We start from the raw sequence: 21990 nt of genomic DNA on the forward strand, positions 1-21990 counted from the left end.
CCCTGAAGGTTGTTAAAGATTTTTTCTGTCCTTGAAGTTTTCTGCTTGCATGATTGTGGTTTTGTATATCCTGCCAGGACCATAACAAGTCCTGAATAAAGTTAGAGAAGCTTGCATCTGATCTCGGGTGTCAGGGTCTTCTCTCATGACCTCGACTCTTCTCTCACCAACCACATGAACCCCGACTCCTGCTAGGGCTGGACCCCAGCAAATTATAATGAGCAGTTTTTTAAAAAAGGTGTTGGTGGCAGATTCCTCTCTGAAGTTGGAGGTCAGCATAGTGGCTCCCTGGAGGGAGAGTGCTGGGTTGGCAGAGGATTGGGGAGAGACCCTGGATGCTGCATGATCTTGGTTCCATGGTGCAGCCTGTGTTGACGTGTAGCATGCTATCCATGGCGGTTTGTGTCGCTCACCTGGGACGGCTGTGGTGGCCGAGGGAGCCTGGGATAGAGGATGGAACTGGTTTAAGGGCAGGTGCCACAGAGTGTCCCAGCAGGGTCCTTGGCACATTGTGCTGCCTCCTGGGCTCCACAGAAAGCTGGCGTCATCACCTCCTTGGCTCTTTCTTATGTGGGAAGGCTGCTTTGGGGTCTTTTGCTAGTGTTTTTTGGAGTCAACGGTCTTTCCTTAGTGGTACGTGGAACTTGAAGTCTTTTAACTTGTGTCTTTTGTGTGGATTTTTGTCATGTTTGCATATGGTATGTGTGCAAACCATGTTGAGCTTAAGTGTATGAAACTAAAAACTAGACCTTTACTTGGAGTTAGGCCACTCTGTGTTATGTTATGCCAGTGTTCTTATGTTTTCATGCATTCTGGCTCCTCTTTCTCCAGTTGTTGAGTCTATTTCTGATGTATCATTAGTTAGAAATTTAATTATATGACTCAAGCATTTCTTTTTGTGTGTGTGGTACTTGGTATTGAACCTAGAGGAAACCTACCTACACCTAGGTTCCTACCTACCTACACCTTCATCCCTATTTTGTTTTTTCTTTTTTAATTTGGAAGGAGGGTCTCACTAAGTTGCGGAGGGCCTCACAAGGTTGCTGAGGCTGGCCACGAACCTGCGATCCTCCTGTCTTAGCCTCCCAAGTACTGGGATTACAGACATGTGCCATCTATACCCAGCTTGACTCAAGTATTTTAAACCTCCCTCAAGTATTAGGAGAGTGTGTGTGTGTGTGTGTGTGTTACTGGGTATTGATCTCAGGGGCATTCTACCTCTGAGCTAAACCGCCAGCCTATTTATTTATTTATTTATTTATTTATTTATTTATTTATTTATTGGTACTGGAACCCAGGGGCTTTCTACTTCTGGGCTACACTCCAGACCTATTTTATATTTATTTGGAAACAGGGTCTCACTAAGTTACTGAGAGCCTCACAAAGTAGCTGAGGCTGGCTTCAAACCTGCACAATCCTGTCTCAGCCTCCCAAGTGTTAGAATTACAAATGTGCACCATCACGCCCGGCCTATTTTATTTTTGAAATGGTCTAAGTTGCTGAGGGGCTTGTTAAGTTGCTGAGGCTGCTGTGAACCTGTCATCCTCCTGTCTTAGGCTCCCAAGTACTGGGATTATAGATGTATGCCACCACCCCCAACTAGAGTGTTAGAATTTAGGGGGATTGAACCAGCAGTGTTCTCCCTCTGGGTTACACTTCTAGCCCTATTTTTATTTTTATTTTTATTTTTATATTATTATTATTTTTTATTTTTATTTGTGTGTGTGTGGGGGTACTGGGGTTCCTGGAAGCCCTTCTACCTCCAGGCTACACTCCCAGACCTATTTTATACTTTTTTAGTTTTGGAAACAGGGTCTCTTAAGCCAGCGGGGCTGGCTTCGAACCAGCGCGATCCTTCTGTCTCCACCTCCCAAGCGCGGGGATTACAAGCGTGCGCCACCATGCCCAGCATAGCCCTATTTTTATTTTGTAACAGTGCCTCACTAACTTCTTAAGGGCCTTGCTAATTTTAGTTGAGGCTGGTTTTAAAACTGTGATCCTCCTGTCTAAGCCTCCCAAGTACAGGGATTACAGGTATGTACCACCACTTCTTGAATATTAGAAATTTTAAAAGATGGGCCTCTGGAAACCTATAAATTGAGCACCTCCCTTTGTGAGACTGGGCGTTAAACCCATGGGCATTCTACCTCTGAGCTTCACCCACAGCCCTATGTTCGTGTGTGTGTGTGTGTGTGTGTGTGTGTGTGTGTGTGTGTGCCTGCGGATGTAACCCAGAGGTATTCTACCTCTGAGCTACACCTCCAGCCTTATTTTTTATTCTTTATTTTGAAACAGGTTCTCACTAAGTTGCAGAGGGACTCACTAAGTACCTGAGGCTGGCCATGAGCCTGTGATCCGCCTGCCAGCTTCCCAAGTACTGGGATTATAAGCATGTGCCATCATGTCCGGCTTTCTTTTCTTTTCTTTTCTTTTTTTTTTTTTTAATATACTTCATTTTATTTATATTTTGGTACTGGGAATTGAACCCAGGGGCATGCTACCTCTGAGCTACAACCTGGCCCTTTCTTAAAATTTTTGTTTTGAAACAGGGTCTCACTAAGTCACCGAGGCTGGTCATGAACCTGCAATCCTCCTTTCTCAGCCTCAAAAGTACTAAGGTTACAGGGATACACCACCGTGTCTAGCTAATTTTTCCTTCCTTCCTTTCTTTCTCTCTCTCTCTCTCTTTCTTTCTTTCTTTCTTTCTTTCTTTCTTTCTTTCTTTCTTTCTTTCTTTCTTTTTCTTGGTGGAACTGGGGGTGGAACCCAGGGACTTATACCTCTGGGCTATATACCCAGACCTATTTTTTTGTATTTTATTCGGAAATGGGTCTCACTAAGTTGCTCTCACTAAGTAGCTGAGGCTGGTTTTGAACCTGTGAGATCCTCCTGTCTCAGCCTCCCAAGTGCGGGGATTACAAGCATGAGCCACCATGCCTGGCTTTCTTCTTATTTTTGAAACAGGGTCTCACTAAGTTGGTAAGGGTCTTGCTAAGTTGCTGAGACTGGCATCAAACCTGCAATTCTCCTGTCTCAGACTCCCAAGTACTGGGATTACTGGCATGCACTGCTGCGCCTGGCTTAGTCTTCTAAAATGAATATTATATACTCACTTATGTGCTTGTATTATTTGATAAATCAGAAAGAGAACATTCAAAACAAAGGAAGAAAGAGGGAGTTCCTGGCTGACTGCAGTGGCTGTGGTGGGCAGCGTCTGAAGGGGTGTCCCTGGGCTGGGCAAAGGTGTAGGGCAGGTGAAACCTGGGTTCTCTTCTTGGGCTCTGTTCCTCCCTAATTTCTGGGAAGATGGTGGGAAGCTGAGCTGAGCTGCCTTTCATTTCTCCCTTGTTCCATCTCTAGTTATCCCAGGTTTTTTTTGTTTTTGTTTTTGTTTTTTTTGTGGGTCTGGGGTTGGAACCCAGGGGCATTCGACCTCTGGCTACATCCCCTCCCCTATTTTTTATTCTTTATTTTGAAACCGGGTCTCACTGAGTTGCAGAGGTCTCACTAAGTAGCTGAGGCTGTCCACAAACTGCGATCCTCCGGTCTCAGCCTCCCAAATGCTGGGATTACAAGCGTGCACCACCACGCCCGGCTCAGCTATCCCAGTTGTAACCTGGTTAAAGTTCTAGGAATGGGGAAATGTTTTTATATAGTTAGAGCATGTTATATGTAGGGGGAATGTTTTATACAGTTGGAATATGTTATATGTAGGGGAATGTTTTATATGATGAGGGCATGTTGTTTGTAGGGGAATGTTTTATACGGTTAGAGCATGTATGTAGGGGAGTGTTTTATATGGCTAGAGCATGTTGTGTGTAGGGGAGTGTTTTATATGATTAATGATGTTGAGTGTGTTAGGTTGTTTCACCTTGCCACCTGCACTCCTGGTCACTTCTCTCATGGGGCAGATGCTACAGTTAGCTAACTTGGAGCTTCCCTAAGGCTATGTTCCCTTTGTGCTCTTTCTTAATAATTCTTGTCTAGAGCTAGGCCCTGTGGTCCTGGATCCTGGAGGCTGGCCCTGTGGTGGCATCGGCCAGTACTATGTTGTAAGGCTCTGTGTGGTACTTACTGGTTTAGGAGATACTGGTGGAGTCAGGCGTGGTGGCGCATACTTGTAATCCCAGTGTTTGGGAGGCTGAGACAGGAGGATTGCAGATTCACAGCCAGCCTCAGCTACTTAGTGAGGCCTTCTTCAACTTAGCAAGACCCTGTTTCAAAATAAAAATAGGGCCGGGGTGTAGCTCATAGGTAGAATGCCCTGAGATTTAATCTCCAGTACCAAAAAAAGAAAGAAAAGAAAGTGACAGAAAGTGACCGTGTGATTTCTCCATTGCTCCTCAGCCAAGATGTTTCGCCGAGTGCTCACCATTGTGCAGGCTCACTGCAAACTGGGCTTGACCGCAACCCTTGTCCGGGAAGATGACAAAATTGTCGACTTAAATTTTCTGATTGGGCCCAAGCTCTACGAAGCCAACTGGATGGAACTTCAAAACAATGGCTATATTGCCAAAGTGCAATGTGCTGAGGTAGGCCACGGGCAGGCACCTGAGGAGAGGGATTACGTGACAGGTCCATTCCTCATGGGCAGTTTGGCAGGGCAGGCCCCGGCTCACTGCTGCCGCCCCATGCAGTAGACTCAGGGACCCTGCTGGCTGGCCGTGTCAGCCCACTTCAAGATGAGTGCAGCAAGGTATCTTGTCATGGGCCACCTGGTTGGTAATTGGCAGTTGTGGTGCACGCACAGGCCACTGGGCTCTTGTTCCACCAGTCTGCTGTGAGTAAGTCCCTGGGCGGTTCTGCCTGCCTCCCGCAGACGAAGACCTGGAGGGTCCTGAGTAGGCAGCCATCAAGGCTACTCCAGCTCAAGCCCCAAGAAGGGAGCCTGCGGCCCTGATCATTTTAATTCCAAAAACACATTTCCCCAATACCATTTTGAGTGAATACCTGCACAGGTAGATGTTAAAAATCCATGTTCAAAGGTAAGTCTTCTTAGAAGTACGAATAACAAAAAATCTTATCTGGCACTTTAAAATGACTGTCATTCAGTGGCTGGAGTAGGGTGGCCTCCGTCCTGAAAGAGCTTTCTTGGATAAAGGTGTGTGTGAGGAACCTGTGCATATTCTGGCCTAATGTCAGCATCAGTACTCTCATGTCTTGGGCTGTTATTATGTGAAATAAGGGTGACTTGAACACAAGTCCTGAGATACTTTGGTAGTCAATCAGATAACTGAGCGTGCTACTAATAATTTACAGTGTGGATATGCTGAACAAAGGGATGACTCATGTCCACAGGGGATTTCATTATGCTACTCAGAACAGTGCGTCAATTAAAAATGGTTTGTTTGTTTCTGAAATTTTCCGTTTATATTTTTAGGCCACAGATAAGAAAAGGCGACTTTTTTGAGATATAACTCATATACCATTGGTTTTGTTTTGGAGATTTTTATTTTTTTTAATTTATTTTAATTATTATTATTATTTTTTGTGGTACGGGGGGTGGAACCCAGGGGCTTTCTACCTCTGGGCTATACTCCCAGACCTATTTTATATTTTATTTGGAAACAGGGTCTCACTAAGTTGCCGAGAGCCTCACTCAGTAGCCGAGGCTGGCTTTGAACCTGTGTGATCTTCCTGTCTCAGCCTCCCAAGCATGGGGATTATAAGTGTGCGACACCATGCGCGGCTTGTTTTGAAGATTTTTAAAGCTCATTCTAGCTGGGCATGGTGGCATGAGCTTGTAATCCCAATACTTGAGAGGCTGAGACTGGGGGATTATAAATTCACGGCCAGCCTCAGCTACTTAGCGAGGCCTCCCATAACTTAGTGAGACCCTGTTTCAAAATAAAGAATAAAAAACAGGGCTGGGTTGTAGCTTGCAGGTAGAATGCTCCTGGGTTCAATCCCCAGTTTCACAAGGGGAAAAAAACAAACTCATTCTGCTAAATGAAACTGCTTCAAGAGTTTCCAATTGTGTGATGTCTAAACTTGGAAAATGACCCCTGGTTCTTACTGCACCCTAGGTTTGGTGTCCAATGTCACCTGAGTTTTACCGGGAGTATGTGGCAATCAAAACCAAGAAACGCATCTTGCTGTACACCATGAACCCCAACAAGTTCAGAGCTTGCCAGTTTCTCATCAAATTTCATGAAAGGAGGAATGACAAGATTATTGTTTTTGCTGACAACGTGTTTGCCTTGAAGGAATATGCCATTCGGCTGAACAAGTAAGAATTGAAAGCTTGGAGTTGCCTCCAGGCCATTTATCTTCCTGACTGAGAATGCAGAAGGTACCTGTGTCTTGAAGCTCTTAGGAGCTTCTTGAGATCTACAGGTCTGGGTCTCTCCCCCGGGCCAAGTAACCAGGAAAGGCAGTGAGCCAGTGGTTGAAGTGAGAGTTTATAGCACAGAGGAAAAAGGGAGATCTATCACGCTGAGCCCAGAGAGCAGGGACCAGAGTTGTGCTACGCTAGGTGGGGACCTTCTTGGATCTGGGCTGCAAAGGTGGGTGCAAGTTGGTGTCTGGAGTTTCTGGCTAAGTGAGTAGATGTCAAGTGCAGACAGTGGTTGGGGACTAAGAAGGCAAGATGGGCTGGAGCAGCCTCCCAGGTATGGATTAGCATCTCAGCAGAGCTTCTCAGGAACCGCTTACCTGCATCCTCATCCACGCTTAGCCCACCATGTGCTCCAAGAGAAAGAAGCGCATTTCTACAGTAACTAGAGCTTCCAGGTGCTATGAGTACTGCAGCAGGCAAGGCCCTCCATGGGGATGCATATCTGAGGGGTTTGTTTTTTCACTCTGATCAAATACCCGAGAAAGTAAACTTAAAGGAGAGAAGATCTATTTTAGCTCTGGGTTTCAGAGGTTTGGTCCATGGTTAGCTGACTTCACTGATGTGGCCTGAGGTGAGGCAGAACCTCTTGGCAGAGGAAAGCCAGGAAGTGGGGGTGGACGGGAACTCTGGCAAGATAAGCCTTTCAGGCCAGGCTCCAGTGACCTTCTTCCTCCAATTGGGCTCCTGGTAACCCAGTGGAGCTGGGTTCCACCTTCCCAGTAGTCCCTGCAGCTATAGTGGATTAACTTATCAAATAGTTTGTCCACCCATGTAGTCAGAGCCTCATGGTTCAGTCATTGCCTGAAAGCCCCCTTTGCACCTCGCATTAGGGACCATGCTTGCAGCTGGGCATGGTGGCACACGCTGGTAATCCCAGTGCTTGGGAGGCTGAGATGGGAGGATCACAGGTTCACAGCCAGCCTCAGCTATTTATTTATTTATTTATTTATTTATTTATTGGTACTGGGGTGGAACTCAGAGGCTTTTTACCTCCGGGCTATATTCCCAGACCTACTTTATATTTTATTTGGAAACAGGGTCTCACTAAGTTGCTGAGAGCCTCACTATGTAGCTGAGGCTGGCTTCGAACCTGTGCGATCCTCCTGTCTCAGCCTCCCAAGCGCAGGAATTACAAGTGTGCGCCACCACGCCCAGCCAGCCTCAGCAATTTAGAAGGGCCCTCAGCAACTTAGACCCTGTTTCCAAATAGAAAACAAAAGTGCTGGGGTGTTGTGCACCAAAAAAAGAAAAAAAGATAGGGACTGTGGTTTTACTAGATGAGCTTTGGGGGACATTTCAGGTGCAGACCATAAGAGTGGGGGTGGGTGGGGAAGAATAAATATAGACTGGTTGCTCTGACCTCAGCCATTTGAGTTATTCTCATTTTATAATTAGGAAAAAAGGCATAGAAAGATCAAATTTCTCAAGTTTCTAAAATTTTACCTTTTTTGTGAGGGGAGTCTACTGAGGATGGAGTCCAGCGGCCTTCTTCCTCTGGCTACACACTTATCCCTATTTTATTTTTATTTGGGAAAAGGGTCTTGCTAAGTTGCTGAGAGTCTCTCCAAGTTGTGAGGCTGGATTTGAACCTGCTACTCTCCTGTTCCAGCCTCCCAAATACTAGGATTACAGGTGCATGCCACCAAACCCAGCAAATTTGTTTTTAAATTTAGAAAAGGTTTTCCTTTTTATTAAAGTTAACATTTAATTATTTATTTATTTTTAGAAAAGGTTTTCCTTTTCATTAAAGTTAACATTTATTTATTTATTTATTTATTTATTTATTTATTTATTTATTTATTTATTGGTACTGGGGTGGAACTCAGAGGCTTTCTACCTCCGGGCTATACTCCCAGACCTATTTTATATTTTATTTGGAAACAGGGTCTCACTAAGTTGCTGAGAGCCTCTCTAAGTAGCTTGTAATCCCAACATTTGGGAAGCTGAGACTGGAGGATTGCAGGTTCAAAGCCAGCCTTTACAACTTAGCAAGGCCCTCTGCAGCTTAGTGAGATGTGACCCTGTTTCCAAATAAGAAATTAAATCAGTCTGGGAGTTTAGCTCAGAGGTAGAATGCCCTTGGGTTCCATCCCCAGTACTACACACACACAGACACACACACGAAAAAAAAAAATTTTTTTTAATGAATATTCAGTGAATATCCATTGTTTTGACGATATAAGTACTATCTAAGTGGAGACATGTTGTGATTGTATTTTCTTTTGTGCAAATGTTTGTTTTTTCTTTAGTTAAGACTGTTGCTTTTTTCCAGTTTTCTGTATACTCTACTCTTTTCCCAAACTCTTCATGTAACCATAGCTCCCTCCCAGGAGCATCAGGCTGTCTTTCAGGTCTGGTCTCCTCTCTCCTGGCGGCGCCCAGTGCTCCACTCTGCTCTGCTCTGGCCTCTCCCTGTCTAGGACTAGAAGCAGCACTAGTGCCACCCGGGTGTCCCGTGGGTGCCACCTTTCTCCTGTCTCCCTCCTTTCTTGTATTGGAGCCCCTATTTCTTAATCTCAAGTCTCATCTATCTTGGTCATTTACCTTATTGGAGCAAAGAAGATGTAGGAAGGATGGTTTTGAAGACTAAGTACTCACAGGTGTCTTTAATCAGCTCTTTAGTAGTTTGGCTGAAGCTCTGCATTAACATTGGAACTTCCAGTGAGGCCGTTCAGAAGCCTCATGCCCTCTGATTCCTGTGTGCAGTCCGCTGAGACGGTGCGTCTCTTCTCTGAGAAAGCTGTTAGGTAGGTCCTCTCTCTGTGTCTTTTAAATTTCAAAATGAAGTGCCTGGTTTAGTCTTTTTACTTGTAATGAGCACTCATGGCCTTTCAGTCTGGAAACTTGTGTTCTTGAGTTCTGAGAATTTCTTCTCTTTTTCTTTGGTAGTTTTCTTTCTCTTTGGAATCCCTTTTGGTCAACTGTTAGATCTTCTGAACAGTCTCTTCAGTTTTATTTCTTTTCTCCTACTTTTCTCCTTTCATTTCCTAGTCATTCTCTTAAAACTTTTGTTAATTTCCCAAGAGTTCTTTTCTTTCTTTTTTTCTCAGTACTGGGGATGGAACCCAGGGGCATCCTACCTGTGAGCTATACCCCCAGCCCGATTTTTATTCTTTATTTTTGAAATAGGGTTTCACTGAGTTGCAAAAGGCCTCTGTAAGTAGCAGCTGAGGCTGTCTGCGAATCTGTGATTCTCCTATTTCAGCCTCCCAAATGCTGGGATTACAAGTGCGCACCAACACGCCCAGCTAGCCAAGAGTGTTTTTTTGTGTTTTTTTTTGCAGGTCTGGGGATAGAACCCAGGGGCATTCAACCTCCGAGCTACACCTCCTGCCTTTTTTTTTATTCTTTATATTGAAACCAGGTCTCACTGAGTTGTGGAGGGCCTCACTAAGTAGCTGAGGCTGTCCGCGAAGCGCGATCCTCCGATCTCAGCCTCCCGGATGCTGGGATTACAAGTGTGTGCCACCACGCCCGGCTAAGAGTTCTTTTTTAATGACTCTTCTTGTTGTATGAGTAAGATGTCTTCTCTGAGGCTAAGAAAGCTTTTGAAGCTTCCTTTCATTCCTTGCACTCTCTCTTAATTTTTTTTTTCTTTGATTGTTTTATCTCTTTAAAGTCTTTGTGAACTTTGGTAATCTGTGGTTTAATGGTATTGTTTGAGTTGGCCACTAAAAATCTTAACAGCACTTTCTGTATAGCTTAGTGGGTTTACTGACTTGTGGGCCTCCTCATATAGCATAGGTTCCCAAAGTCGGCAGTACCACCCACAAGAAATACTGAAACAAAAGATAAATACATTTAAAAAATGCAAATTTGTCCCTGCGTCTAGAAGGTAGATTTCCAGGGGAGCGCTGAGTAATCTTTTTTCTGAAGGTGGTTGGTAAACCAAATAAGTTTGAGAACCTGTGCTGTAGCATGATCAGGCAGGCGCCTGTCTCTTCCCTCGAGAGATGGCCATATGGCAGTATCTCTAGACCTTTTCTCTGGAACTGAACTTTTCTCCAGGAGACATTTCCCAGTCTCCTGGGCCCTGCTTTGTGGTGGTGGAGGAGGGCAAGGAGTTGAGAAGCGTTAGCATTGAGACTGTGCTTGCCCTCTCTGCTTAGCTTTGCAGATGGGGATGTTCCCAGTGCGGACTCTCCTTGTTCAGGTCCTGGAAAGGAAGGCTTCTGTTTCCTGCTTGCTGCGGGGCTGGAGTCGGCTCCTCACACGGACACTGCCCAGCCTGCTGTCTGCCTCCTGCCTACCTTGCCTTCCACAGCTGGAGGTAGCTTCTAAACCCTCTGCCTTCTGCACAGAAACGGGCCTGGCTTCCATTGGCCTTCCCTCCTGCCAGCTCAGACTTCTGCTTTCTCTACTCTTAGCAGCTCAGCTCCTGCACCACTATCCATTTGCTTTTTAGCCCCAAAATGTTACCCATTGCTTTCAGCTGCTGCTGTTACTTTTTCTCCTCTTCTCTTTGTGGGTTTGTGTCTTTTTAGTTCTTTCCTGTCATATTAGTGTGGATTCAGGACAGGAAAGGAGACGTGGTGCGTGGATTTACTGTGTCATGTATCATAGCCAGCCCTCCCTCTCCATCCCTCCCTGCATGCTCTATCCAGGCTTCCTGTGTCCTCAGGTGGCCTCCCACACCTACATTGGAAACACCTGAGGCTTGCTCGTGGCTGCAGCCTCCTGAGCCTCTGTTGGGACAGGTATGCTCATCTGTCTGGCGCTCTCATACATAATGGAATGATAATAGCTTTTAAAAGAATCTTTGGCCTTTTAAGCCTTCAGAGTGTTTTGTTGTTGTTTTTGTTTGGTGGTACTAGGGGGTGCTCTGCAACTGAGCTATTTAATTTGAGACAGGTCTCACTGAGTTTCCTAGGCTGGGCTGGAGCTTGTGATCCTCTTGTCTCAGCCTCCAAAGTACTGGATTACAGGCAAAGTGTTTTTGTTGGCCTTGTTTTCTTGCTTGTGAAATGACCCTGTGGATCCTGGGCCTGTTTCCTTCTTCGCTTTTGATGGACACCCTGCTCGGTGTGTGTGGGGATTGTTTCTGAGCTCCTGCCATTCCCAGGCTTTATAAGAAAGGAATGGATGGCACTGCAGTCTATTGCAGGAGAGGTGGTTGGGATCACTGCCATATGGGGTGGTGTAGAGCATCTCTAGAGTTAGACACACTTCGATTTGGATCCTAGCTCCTCTTAAGAGCTGTGTGCCATTGGCAGGGATGGGCGGATATTTTTTTAATGTAGTGCCCAACTGAGTGCTTAGCAAGGTAGAGCTTGGATCTTGGTACCTGTCCTTAATTGTTATTGTCATCATCAGAGCTGTCATTAGGGTCTCTGACTATCTGTGAAAACTGGGCACCAGCACAGCCCCAGTCAGGAGGCTAGGTGCCATGGACGATCACCATGAGGAAACTGGATAGGCGAGCCCTCTGGCAGGGCTGAAAGCTGAGGAGGAGCTTTCGAACTCACTGCTAAGGAGAGCGGCGGGGAGGAGGCTAAAGGCCCTTTTCTCCTTTCTGTTCATTTCCAAGATGCATGTGTCATCTGGGGGCAGTCATGTCCAGCCTTCCATTTAGACATGGACATGTCCTTCTGTGGCTCCCTTGGGCGCTCTCACTAGAGAGACAGTGGGAAGGAAAAGAGCCCAGGCAGGAACTGTGAAGGGTGTGGGCTGGACCTGGATCTGGAGGCAGGGCTGCAGCCAGCCATTGCTGGGCCTTCTGATGTCCCAGCATTCCAGGGAGCTCCCTCTGAGGGAGGACCTTACCTAGGCTTCTTTGTCCCTTTGACCTTTTTTCAGAATAACAGGTGTGATTCTGCCAGCTTTCTAACATAGCTTTTGTTCTTCTCTAGACCCTTCATCTATGGGCCTACGTCCCAGGGAGAAAGGATGCACATTCTCCAGAATTTCAAGCACAACCCTAAAATCAACACTATATTCATATCCAAGGTTTGTGTGGCAGCTGGGGGGGTGAGGTCCCCAGGACCCCCAGGAGCTCAGGGGTGCACCATGGTTCCTGGACAGTGAACTTGTGTTTGTGGAAGAACTTCCCAGTGTGCTTTCATCTCCATGTGCCCAGTGTGCAGGGCACAGGCCAGGGTGTTGTGGGTGGGTGTTGGAGGGAACAGACGGAGGTTTGTGTACGCTGGCTGCATAGTTTATAAAGGCTCTTTGCCTGGCTGAGGTGTCCGCCTCTTTTGGGTTGTAGGCTGTATTTCCCAGGACAGGAACTAACATTCACTTCCTACTCTGTCAGAAGTAGGTATTCAGGGGAGGTTCTCTATGGAGCAGGCAGTGGCACAGCCATGGCAGCCTCCACCGTGGCCTCTGGCATACCTCGACGGAGGTACAACCTAGGGACAGTCTCCTCCTTCCTTAGAAGTGTGGTCCGAGGGCTTGGAGCTCACTCACATGAAGACAGAGCCCAGAAGTGAGATTTCCCTAGAAAGTGATGTGGCTGGGCAAGTGAGCCGGCCCCACTGTGGCTGAAGCCCTGGCCAAGGAGCCTGTGTGGCCAGGTTCCTATTGTCCCACACGTGCTGCTGCTGGTCTCAGCGGTCATTAAAGAAGAGTATGAATGGTTTTGGGTAAGGCTGTTTCTGTAGCCATAGAAACAAGTGATGACTTGAAGTGAACCTGTCGTCCTCCCTCCCAGCTCAGCCTGGCAAGTCACGTGTTGGCTGCAGGCTGTGGTGGCTGTGGCTCTGGTGACCTCATGAGGCCTGGCTGGGCCCACTGCTTCCCTATGCCTGCACCAGAAGAACTGTGGTACAGAGGTGTTTTTTAAATGATCAGTAGAGCAGGTTTACATCCTACGCCAGGGCTGGGGTGGAGCTCAGTGGTGGAGTATATGCTTAGCATGCATAAGGCTCTTGGTTTGATCTCTAGCACCACAGAAATAAAAACTAAAGTCCATGTAGTTGATTTCTTTTCTCTGGTATAAAGTCAGTTGTTTCTGTCTGATATATAAAAACTTTCCCAAACTCATAGCCACTTCATTTCTGTAGGTAGGTGACACATCATTTGATCTACCAGAAGCAAATGTCCTCATTCAGATCTCCTCCCACGGTGGCTCCAGGAGGCAGGAGGCCCAGAGGCTAGGACGGGTCCTCCGGGCCAAAAAAGGTACTGGCAGCTTCTCCTCTGGCTTTGGGCGGGCACCTGTCTGGAACCACTTTGGTTAGGAAGAGGTGGGGATGAGCCCCCGGTGTGTCATGGACAACGAGTTTTGTCAGGAGAGAGAGCCTGAAGGGAGGAGGTCCCAGAGCAGGGACCAGGAGCCCCGTGGTCCTCGGTATTTCTCACGTGGGAGTGGATGGGGAGGGCATGCAAGCATTCTCCATGGCAGCAGCCTGCAGCTCACACGGAAACGTTCTGAGCTGAGTGGTCAAGGTGGCCCAGGAACAAACGGCAGAGCTCCCTGGAGGTGGACACAGAAGGGCCAGCCACCGGGGCAAGGGAGTTGCTGGGAGCGGCCCTGGATCTCTGGTCAGCAGGAGCAGGGCAGGATCTTGGTAGGAGCCTCTCAGCGAATGGCCACCCCACTCTGTAGATGCTGTCCGGGGCATGGCTGGTGCAGGTGCTGCAGAGACAGTGACAGGCCTGGGGCTCCTGCTCACGGGCGTCTTAACTGCAGCAGAAGGATCTGGTCCAGTCATGGGTGTGGCGGGGCTGACATTGCTGAGAGGCCAGGCCTCTCCTCCCTGCTCCAGCTGCCTCCCAAGACAAGGCTGCGAGCCCTGTCCTCAGGGCATCTGCTTCTCAAACCAGGGTCATCTGTACTGTTAGAAGTGGCGAGATCAGTGGGTGCATATTGGACTCCTGCCGTGCTTTAAAGTGTCTTTGGGCAGCAAACCGATTGCACTTTAAATGGAGGCACAACACATCGCTGAAGTAGCCTGGGCCTGAGTGCCAGCCGAGCTGTGCAACCTTGGGCAAATTATTGGCCCCCTGAGCCTTTGTTTCCCATCCAAAGTAGGGTGACTGTCCTCTTTTGCAGGACTGTTGTGAGGAAGTTTGTGTAACTTACTGTTTGATGAGAATTGTTTTCTCACTCAAAATATGACTTGACATAAGATATGTGGTCCATTTCTTTGCATCTCTGAGCTCTCAAAAGACAAACAGTTGGATTTAAAGGCAGTATAGAGATTGCTTGACCTGTTGACATTTGAACTGTGAAGCAGAAATATTTAGATTGTCCTGAAGGATGAGGTCTTTCAGGCTGTAGTAGTTTTTGTCCTAGTTTGCATGGTAATTCTTGTTCCAGAGCCTTTCTCTGAGCTGTATGTCTTTGTTTTGTTTGTTTTGCTTCAGAGGCTTAAGCGCTTGTGATTCATTTAAAGTATACAGTGCAGTGATATTCACACAGTTGTGCGACCGTCACCACAATGTATGTTTAGAATAGTCTTCGCTGGGTATGGTGGGATACACCTGTAATCCCAGTGCTTGGGAGGCTGGGACAGGAGGATCATAGGTTCGTGGCCAGCTCCAGCAACTTAGTGAGACCTTGTTTCAAAATAAAAAAATAAAAAGGGCTGAGGGTGTGGGTTGGAGGTAGAATGCCCCTGGGTTCAATATCCAGTATGTATGTATCCATCCATCCATCCATCCATCCTTCCTTCCTTCTTTCCCTCCCTTCCTCCCCCCCCCCCATGAATATTCTAGCAGTTACTTTATTTCCCTGTGTTCCAGATCCCCACCCTTAGACAAGCACAAGTAAACTTTTGTCTCTATGCCTGTTGTGGACATTTCATGAAAATGAAGTCATACAAGGTCCTCTGTACTCGTTGCTCTCACTTAGCATGTTGTTTTCAAAAGGATTGTCTGTTATGTATCAGGACCGCATTCTGTTTTCATTGTCAATTAATATTCGACTTTGTGGACATAACACATTTGATTTATTCAGCGGTTGATGGGCATTGGGGTCATTTCTGCTTCGTGGCTTTTAGAATACTGTTGCTATGACATTCATGTAAAGATTTGTGTGGATGTTTTCAGTTCTTTTGTATATACACCTAGGAATAAAACTGCTGGATCATATGGTAACAACTTTTTTTTTTTTTGGTGGTACTGGGGTTCCTGGAAGCCCTTCTACCTCCAGGTCACAGTCCCAGACCTATTTTATATTTTTTATTTATTTGGAAACAGGGTCTCTTAAACCAGCAAGGCTGACTACGAACCTGCGCGATCCTCCTGTCTCTGCCACCCAAGCTCAGGGAATACAAGTGTGCACCACCACGACCGGCAGTATGGTAACAACTTTAGGTTTAACATTTTGAGGAGCTGCCAGACTCTTTTCCACAGCATTCTTGTAACCAGTGCACACATTTCCAATCTCTTTACATCCTTGATAGTAGTTGCGTTTATCTGTCTTTTTGATTCTACCATCCTGGTGAGGTGCTGTCTCACTGTGGGTTTTCCTCTTATGTTCCTTGGGGTTGAATCCAGGGATGCTCTACCTCTGAGCTACACCCCCAGCCCTATTTGTTATTTTCTCTGAGTCAGGGTCTTGCTAACTCCTTGTGTGCTGGCCTGGGACCCACTGCAGGGTTCACAGGCAGCTCCACCCCAGCCCGTGCGGTCCGTCTGCATCTCCCTATGTTAATGGTGCCAGTGTGTTCTTTGGCCGCTTGTTTATTGTCTTTGGGAAGATATCTGCTGAGTCCTTTGCCCATTTTATAATTGGCTTACCTGTCTTTCCCGGTTGTGGTAGTTCTTGGTACATTCCAGATACAAGCTCTTGTCGGTTGTATGATTTGCAGGTATTTCCTGGCTCTATGGGTTGCCTTTTTATCTTGTTGTTGTGTTCTGAGAAGCACAAGGACTTTAATTTTGATGAGCCCCCACATAAAGTCGGTGGTCCCTCGAAGCCTGGGCCCTTTTCAGCCTGGCCCCTGTAACACCTGTCATTGTAAGGGCTAGTCATGTCTCTTCCCACTTTCTCTCCCTCTCCCCACAGGGATGGTGGCCGAGGAGTATAACGCTTTCTTCTACTCACTGGTGTCCCAGGACACACAGGAAATGGCATACTCTACCAAACGACAGAGATTCTTGGTAGATCAGGGCTACAGCTTTAAGGTATGTACCCACCAGACCTCCCAAGCAGTAGGATTGCAGATATGCATCACCATGCCTGGTGAGCTGCTGCCCTTTTAGCCAGAGGCAGTGACACTCTTTAGACCTTGCAGGCTGTGCTGGAGAGCAGGACACTAGGACTTTGAGCCCAGCCTTCTGAAGGACTTGCGTGGTGACCTCACGCCATCTGTGTGAGCTCATGCTGGTGGCAGCTCCAGGTCCCCACAGCACTGCAGGGTGACAGGCACCAGCTCAGAGAGACCTTGGGTTCCTGGGAAGGCCAGCCTGACGTGCACTGTGTTGCCCTGGCTTCCTTTGCCAGAGCAGCTGGCAAGAGCGAGCTTCCTGGGCTGTGGCGGTGGAGCGGCCAGCGGGGGCAGGTGCGCCCTGTTATCTGTGCTGTGGTTGTCTGGCTGCCAGGACTCAGATCCTTGCCTCTAGCAGATTTTCCTTTAGTTCGCATTATGAGGAGAACTGGGGTATGTACCCCTCGTTTCCTTACATAATCATCCCAGGCGTTTTTGCAGGGATGGGTAGGTCTTGCAGGAAGTTGTCTCTGTAGACATAAAAATCTGTCTCCACCACAGTGTCACCTGGTCCCCGTAGAGAAAATTTGGATATTAAATGTTTGCTCCTGCTAGAAGCCTTGGGTGCCGAGCACAGCAGGGTGACGGGTCCTTGTCACAGGGCTCAGCCTGTGCCTTCTGTCTCATACAGTCACCACGGTTCCTGTTGCTCTGTCCCATGGGACCATTAGATTCTGTGTTTTGGGAACAGATTCCTTCAAAATTCCTTACCCTCAGTCAGTACTCGTCGGTCAGTTCCTTGCTGCAGGGGTTCTGGAGCTGGCTCTGGAACGACAGAGGACCCTGTGGCTGTCTGGGTCTGTAGAGGGGAAGGATCCTGAAGTGGACCAGGAGAGGGTGGGCAGGGCCAAGGGGGAAGCAGCGGGGACACCTGCGCTTTGGTCTGCAGGTGATTACAAAGCTTGCTGGCATGGAGGAGGAAGAGTTGGCGTTTTCCACGAAGGAGGAGCAACAGCAGCTCTTGCAGAAGGTGCTGGCAGCCACTGACCTGGACGCAGAGGAGGAAGTAGTGGCGGGAGAATTTGGCTCCAAGTCCAGCCAGGTGAGCGAGCAGGGGAGGCTCCCGGTGAGCGAGGCACCGGTGCTGCTGAAGTACAGTCCTTCCAGGTTTGCACACATATGTGCACATATTGAGTTTTTGGAAAACAAAACACTGCAGAAGAGAACGATAGGAACAGCTCCTTTTAACCTTTTGGTGTATGCCCCTTTTTAAGTATACTTTGTTGGACATAGGTGTGCTTACAGGGTCTGCCACCGATCTTCTGCTTCTTTGTATGTGTGGCATGAAAATGTGTTGGTGTTGAAGCCTGGACAGCATATAGGTGGTTCCAGGCTCTCCCATAGGTGGCGGGGGCGGCCTTGGGCAGGTCAGTTCCCTTCCGGCTTCCTGCTCAGAGGTGGAGCTGGACCTTCCAGTCTGGGAGACGCTGAGGGTCAGTCTGTATGGTAGCTTCAATGCTTTTGAGGAACTGAGTTCTGTGGAAGTGCTCGGCCCCTCTTTCCTCACACCGAGTGCTCGCCAGTCCCAGGCGAGTGCGGCATCCTGTGACTAAGAGCATTGCTGTGAGAATCCTGTCAGGCCCCGGAGGGAAGTGCAGCGTAGTTAGGTGCTTTTGGAATTGTGCTGCAGTGCTGATCAGAGTGAGAAGGCAGCGTCTGTCACCTGGGTGGGCGCTGCCCTCCTGCTCCCGCAGCCGAGTCAGGTGCTGGAGGCACAGTGGTGCTTGGCTGCGGCTGCCCAGCTCTGGGTCCAATGGCCCGGGCTCTGGGCCAGGCCGGTGCTGACATGACTTCTCTTTACACTCCATCCGTCAGCCACCAGTGTCCCATCTGACAAGTGTTCATTGAGCCCAGGGTCACCCAGTGAGAACCTGGGCTGAGTCAAGCCTGCGACTCCCCAGCTTTCCCCTGGATTCTAATCTTCATGTGATGTTGCAGGAGGTTTTAAGGAAATTATGCCCTGTTATTTTTATTTTATTTTTGCAGTACTGAGGATGGAACCCAGGGGCATTCTACCTCCAAGCTACACCCCCAGCCCGATTTTTTAATTCTTTTTTTTTTTTTTTTTTTTTTTTTTTTTTTTTTTTTGCGATACTGGGAATGGAACCCAGAGGTTTTACCTCCAAGCTACAGCCCCTGCCCTATTTTTTATTCTTTATTTTGAAACAGGGTCTCACTGAGTTGCAAAGGGCCTCATTACTAAGTAGCTGAGGCTGTCCTGGAACCGCGATCTTCTTGTCTCAGCCTCCTAGATACTGGGATTACAAGTGTGCACCACCACACCGGCTCTATTGTTTTCTTTACTTTGAATCAGGGTCTGAGTTGCAGAGGGCCTCACTAAGTGGCTGGAGCTGTCAGTCAGTCTCCCAAGTACTGGGATTACAAGTGTGCGCCACCATGCCCAGCTTCCTGCCTTGTTTTAAAACCTGTTAGGAAATTGTCCTTAAGAAAAGCAGTGTGGCATGTTAGTTAAGAGCTGAGTCTCAAGCCAGAGTGCTTGTGTTCAAGTCCTGTCTCCTTAGGAGCTCTGTGATCTTAGACAAATTGTTTAATTTCTTGGTTCATCAGTTTCCTTTTCTGTAAATTGAGAATTATTATTATTATTATTATTATTATTATTATTATTATTATTATTATTTTGGCGGTACTAGGGGTGGAACCCAGGGGCTTTCTACCTCCAGGTTATACTCCCAGACCCATTTTATATTTTATTTGGAAACAGGGGATTACAAGTGTGCGCCACAACGCCCAGACGTAAGTTGAGAATTATAATGGTTTTGAGGGTTAAAGGAAATGAAAAATGCTTAAAGCAGTGGCCAAGACTCAGCGATCGGTGTTATTTAAAATTATAAAATGTACCAGGTGCAAGTGGTGTGTCCTTTTTGTGCTTTTTTTTTTTTTTTGTACTAGGGATTGGACCCAGGGCATTTACCACTGAGCTATATCCCCAGCTCTTTTTTTTTTTTTTTTTTTTTTTTTTTTTGTGGGTCTGGGGATGGAACCCAGAGGCATTCGACCTCCAAGCTACACCACCTGCCCAATTTTTTATTCTTTATTTTGAAACAGGGTCTCACTGAGTTGTAGAGGGCCTCACTAAGTAACTGAGGCTGTCCCAGAACCGTGATCCTCCAGTCTCAGCCTCCCAAATGCTGGGATTACAAGTGTGCACTACCACGCCTGGCTTTTTTTTTTTTTTTTTTTTTTTTTTTTTTTTTTAACACAGGGTCTCACTTAAGTTGCTAAGAGTTCCTGAGTTGTTGAGGATGTCCTTGAACCTGTGATCATCCTCTTTCAGCCTCCCAGGTACTGGGATTATAGGTGTGTACCATCATACCCAGCTTAGTGGCACATACCTGTAAGTCCAGTACATGGGAGGTTGAGACAGGAGGACTGCATGTTTGAGGCTAGCCTCTGCAACTTAACAAGACCCTCATTCAAAATGAAAGCTAAAAAGGGTTGGGTTGTAGAATACCTCTGGGTTCAATCCTCCATACCAAAACAACTGAATTTGATTATAAATGTTTCACAAGGAGTCTTTCCTCACTACCTGTGATCCCCTCCCTTGCAGGCGTCCCGGCGCTTGGGCACCATGAGCTCCATGTCAGGGGCAGACGACACCGTGTACATGGAGTACCACTCGTCCCGGAGCAAGGCTGCCGCCAAGCATGTGCACCCGCTGTTCAAGCGCTTCAGGAAGTAACACCCACCTGGATTACCGACTGGTGCTCGGCACAGGGGCCGGGGAGGGACTTTCAGCCCGAAATCCTTCTCCAGTCTGTGCTGTACGCTTGGCAAAGTGATCCGGACTCAGCATCTGCTGACCACCCTGAGAGAGCCAGTGCCGGGGGCATGGTCCTAGCGTCTTGGGCCACCTAGGGTTTAAAAAAAAAAGGCAGGACTGTTTTTTGGCTTTTTTGGACTTGGTCAGGGTGGGTTGCTCCTGTACATAAGCATTTGTACCGTTTACGTCATATTTATCTTGCTGTTCAGCTGAATAAACAGAAACGGAGCGTTTCGCCACCCTTGGTTGCGGTTCCTCATCACAGGCCTGGCCCGAGCCCGCACGAGCCTCCGTCGCGGCCTCCCGTAGAGCAGCACAGAGGAGCAAGCCGTCGCCGTCGCAGGGAGGGCGCTGTGGCCAGACAGCCTGCGGTGGAGTGCGGGGTCTGGATGGTCCCTGCAGGCTCGTTCCTGTGGGTGGTGGTGATGGCGGCTGCCCCTGCAGCGCTCCTCTTTTCCCTGTGGCTGTGGCTGTGCCCTGCAGGCTGGCCCATGGCAGCCATCCACCATCCGCAGCAGGTGGGCCCTTGAGTCACTTAAAAGCTGTAACCTCACCAGGAAGCCACAGTGCACATAGCTCCTGGCGTTCCATGTCTTTCCTTCTCCCCCAGAATATATTTTAGATACTGCTAGGAGGCCAGGTTTCTCTGCTAAAAGTTAGAACCCTTGGATTCCCCATGCGTCGTTCCTTTATGATTTTATGTTGGGATTAAACCCAGGGCTGCCCTACCACTGATCTACTTCCCTAGCTCTTTTTTTATTTTTATTTTGAGACAGGGCCGGCTTGGAATTTGGGATTTTTCTGCTTTTACCTCCCAAGTACTAGGATTACAGGCGTGTGCCACTGCACCCAGCTAGTTTTATTCTTAAAGCTGCCTCTAGGCCTTTTGTCTTGATCGTGGCATAAAAGAAAAGGCGTTGAGGACAAGCAGGTGGGGCAGGATGGTTGCATAGCACAAGGTGAAACCTCGCAGTTGTGCTGTTGTGAGGAGGAGGCAGGTTCTAGTAGGAAACTGCTCCCCGCTGGGCAGTGCTGAGGCCCACTGTAACATGCCCCAGGGGCCTGTGGAGCCCTGTGCTGAGAAGCACATTCGTCCTCTGCATCCTCAGCGCCAGCACACCTGACTACTGACTGCTTTGTGGCCTCAGGCCCCTGGGGAGGAAGATGGTAGCTTCGTGAGGGGGCTTCAGAGCGGGGCCACCCTGCCCACACTCCACTGTAGGAGCTGACCTTTGGAGGCAAACGCCATCACAGCTCTCGGGTCGTTGATGCTGCCAGGAGGCTGCCCCTCAGCACGCAGCCCTGGAGGTGGCAGCAGCCCCTCCTCTCCTGCCAGAAGCTCTTTGGGCAGGCCCCCAGAGGCCCCGAGTAGAGCATAAGCCAGTGTCTATCTTCAGCCTCACCTCACACCGTGTACTCGACACTCAAACGGTACCTCGCACGTCTTGTACTTTGCACCTCTTCCTCTCTGCCTGCTGTTTCTGTGACTGCCGACAGTACCGAATTTATCTGAGCCCTGGAATCCTAGAAAGTAGTGATGTTTATGGACGAGGCATGGCTCAGTCCAGAGCACTTGTCTAGCAGGCATGAGGCCCTGGGTCCAGTCTACAGCCCTGCAAAAAAAAAAAAAAAGTCCCCACATTTGAGGAGAACCCTATCCTTCATTCTGGAAAAAAGCTTATTGCAAAGAACCACCCTTCTCTAGGTGAGAAGGC

General features: G+C 48.0%; 1 protein-coding gene across 2 annotated transcripts in view; it reads left to right on the top strand.

The window, feature by feature from the left end:
• ERCC3 (ERCC excision repair 3, TFIIH core complex helicase subunit) overlaps positions 1 to 20194 on the top strand; it is a gene marked incomplete at both ends in the record, with an annotated part of 32329 nt that extends 12135 nt beyond the window's left edge. For both annotated transcript variants that reach the window (XM_080689638.1, XM_080689639.1), the window contains 7 exons: positions 4348 to 4532; positions 6027 to 6229; positions 12187 to 12287; positions 13346 to 13459; positions 16293 to 16411; positions 17384 to 17536; positions 20063 to 20194. In XM_080689638.1, coding sequence (XP_080545764.1) covers positions 4348 to 4532; positions 6027 to 6229; positions 12187 to 12287; positions 13346 to 13459; positions 16293 to 16411; positions 17384 to 17536; positions 20063 to 20194 — 1007 coding nt within the window. The remainder of the gene's footprint in view (positions 1 to 4347; positions 4533 to 6026; positions 6230 to 12186; positions 12288 to 13345; positions 13460 to 16292; positions 16412 to 17383; positions 17537 to 20062) is intronic.
• Between the last annotated feature and the right edge of the window lie 1796 nt (positions 20195 to 21990).

The sequence above is a fragment of the Muscardinus avellanarius genome (assembly GCF_963383645.1).
Source record: "Muscardinus avellanarius genome assembly, chromosome: 2".
Taxonomy (NCBI): Eukaryota; Metazoa; Chordata; class Mammalia; order Rodentia; family Gliridae; genus Muscardinus; species Muscardinus avellanarius.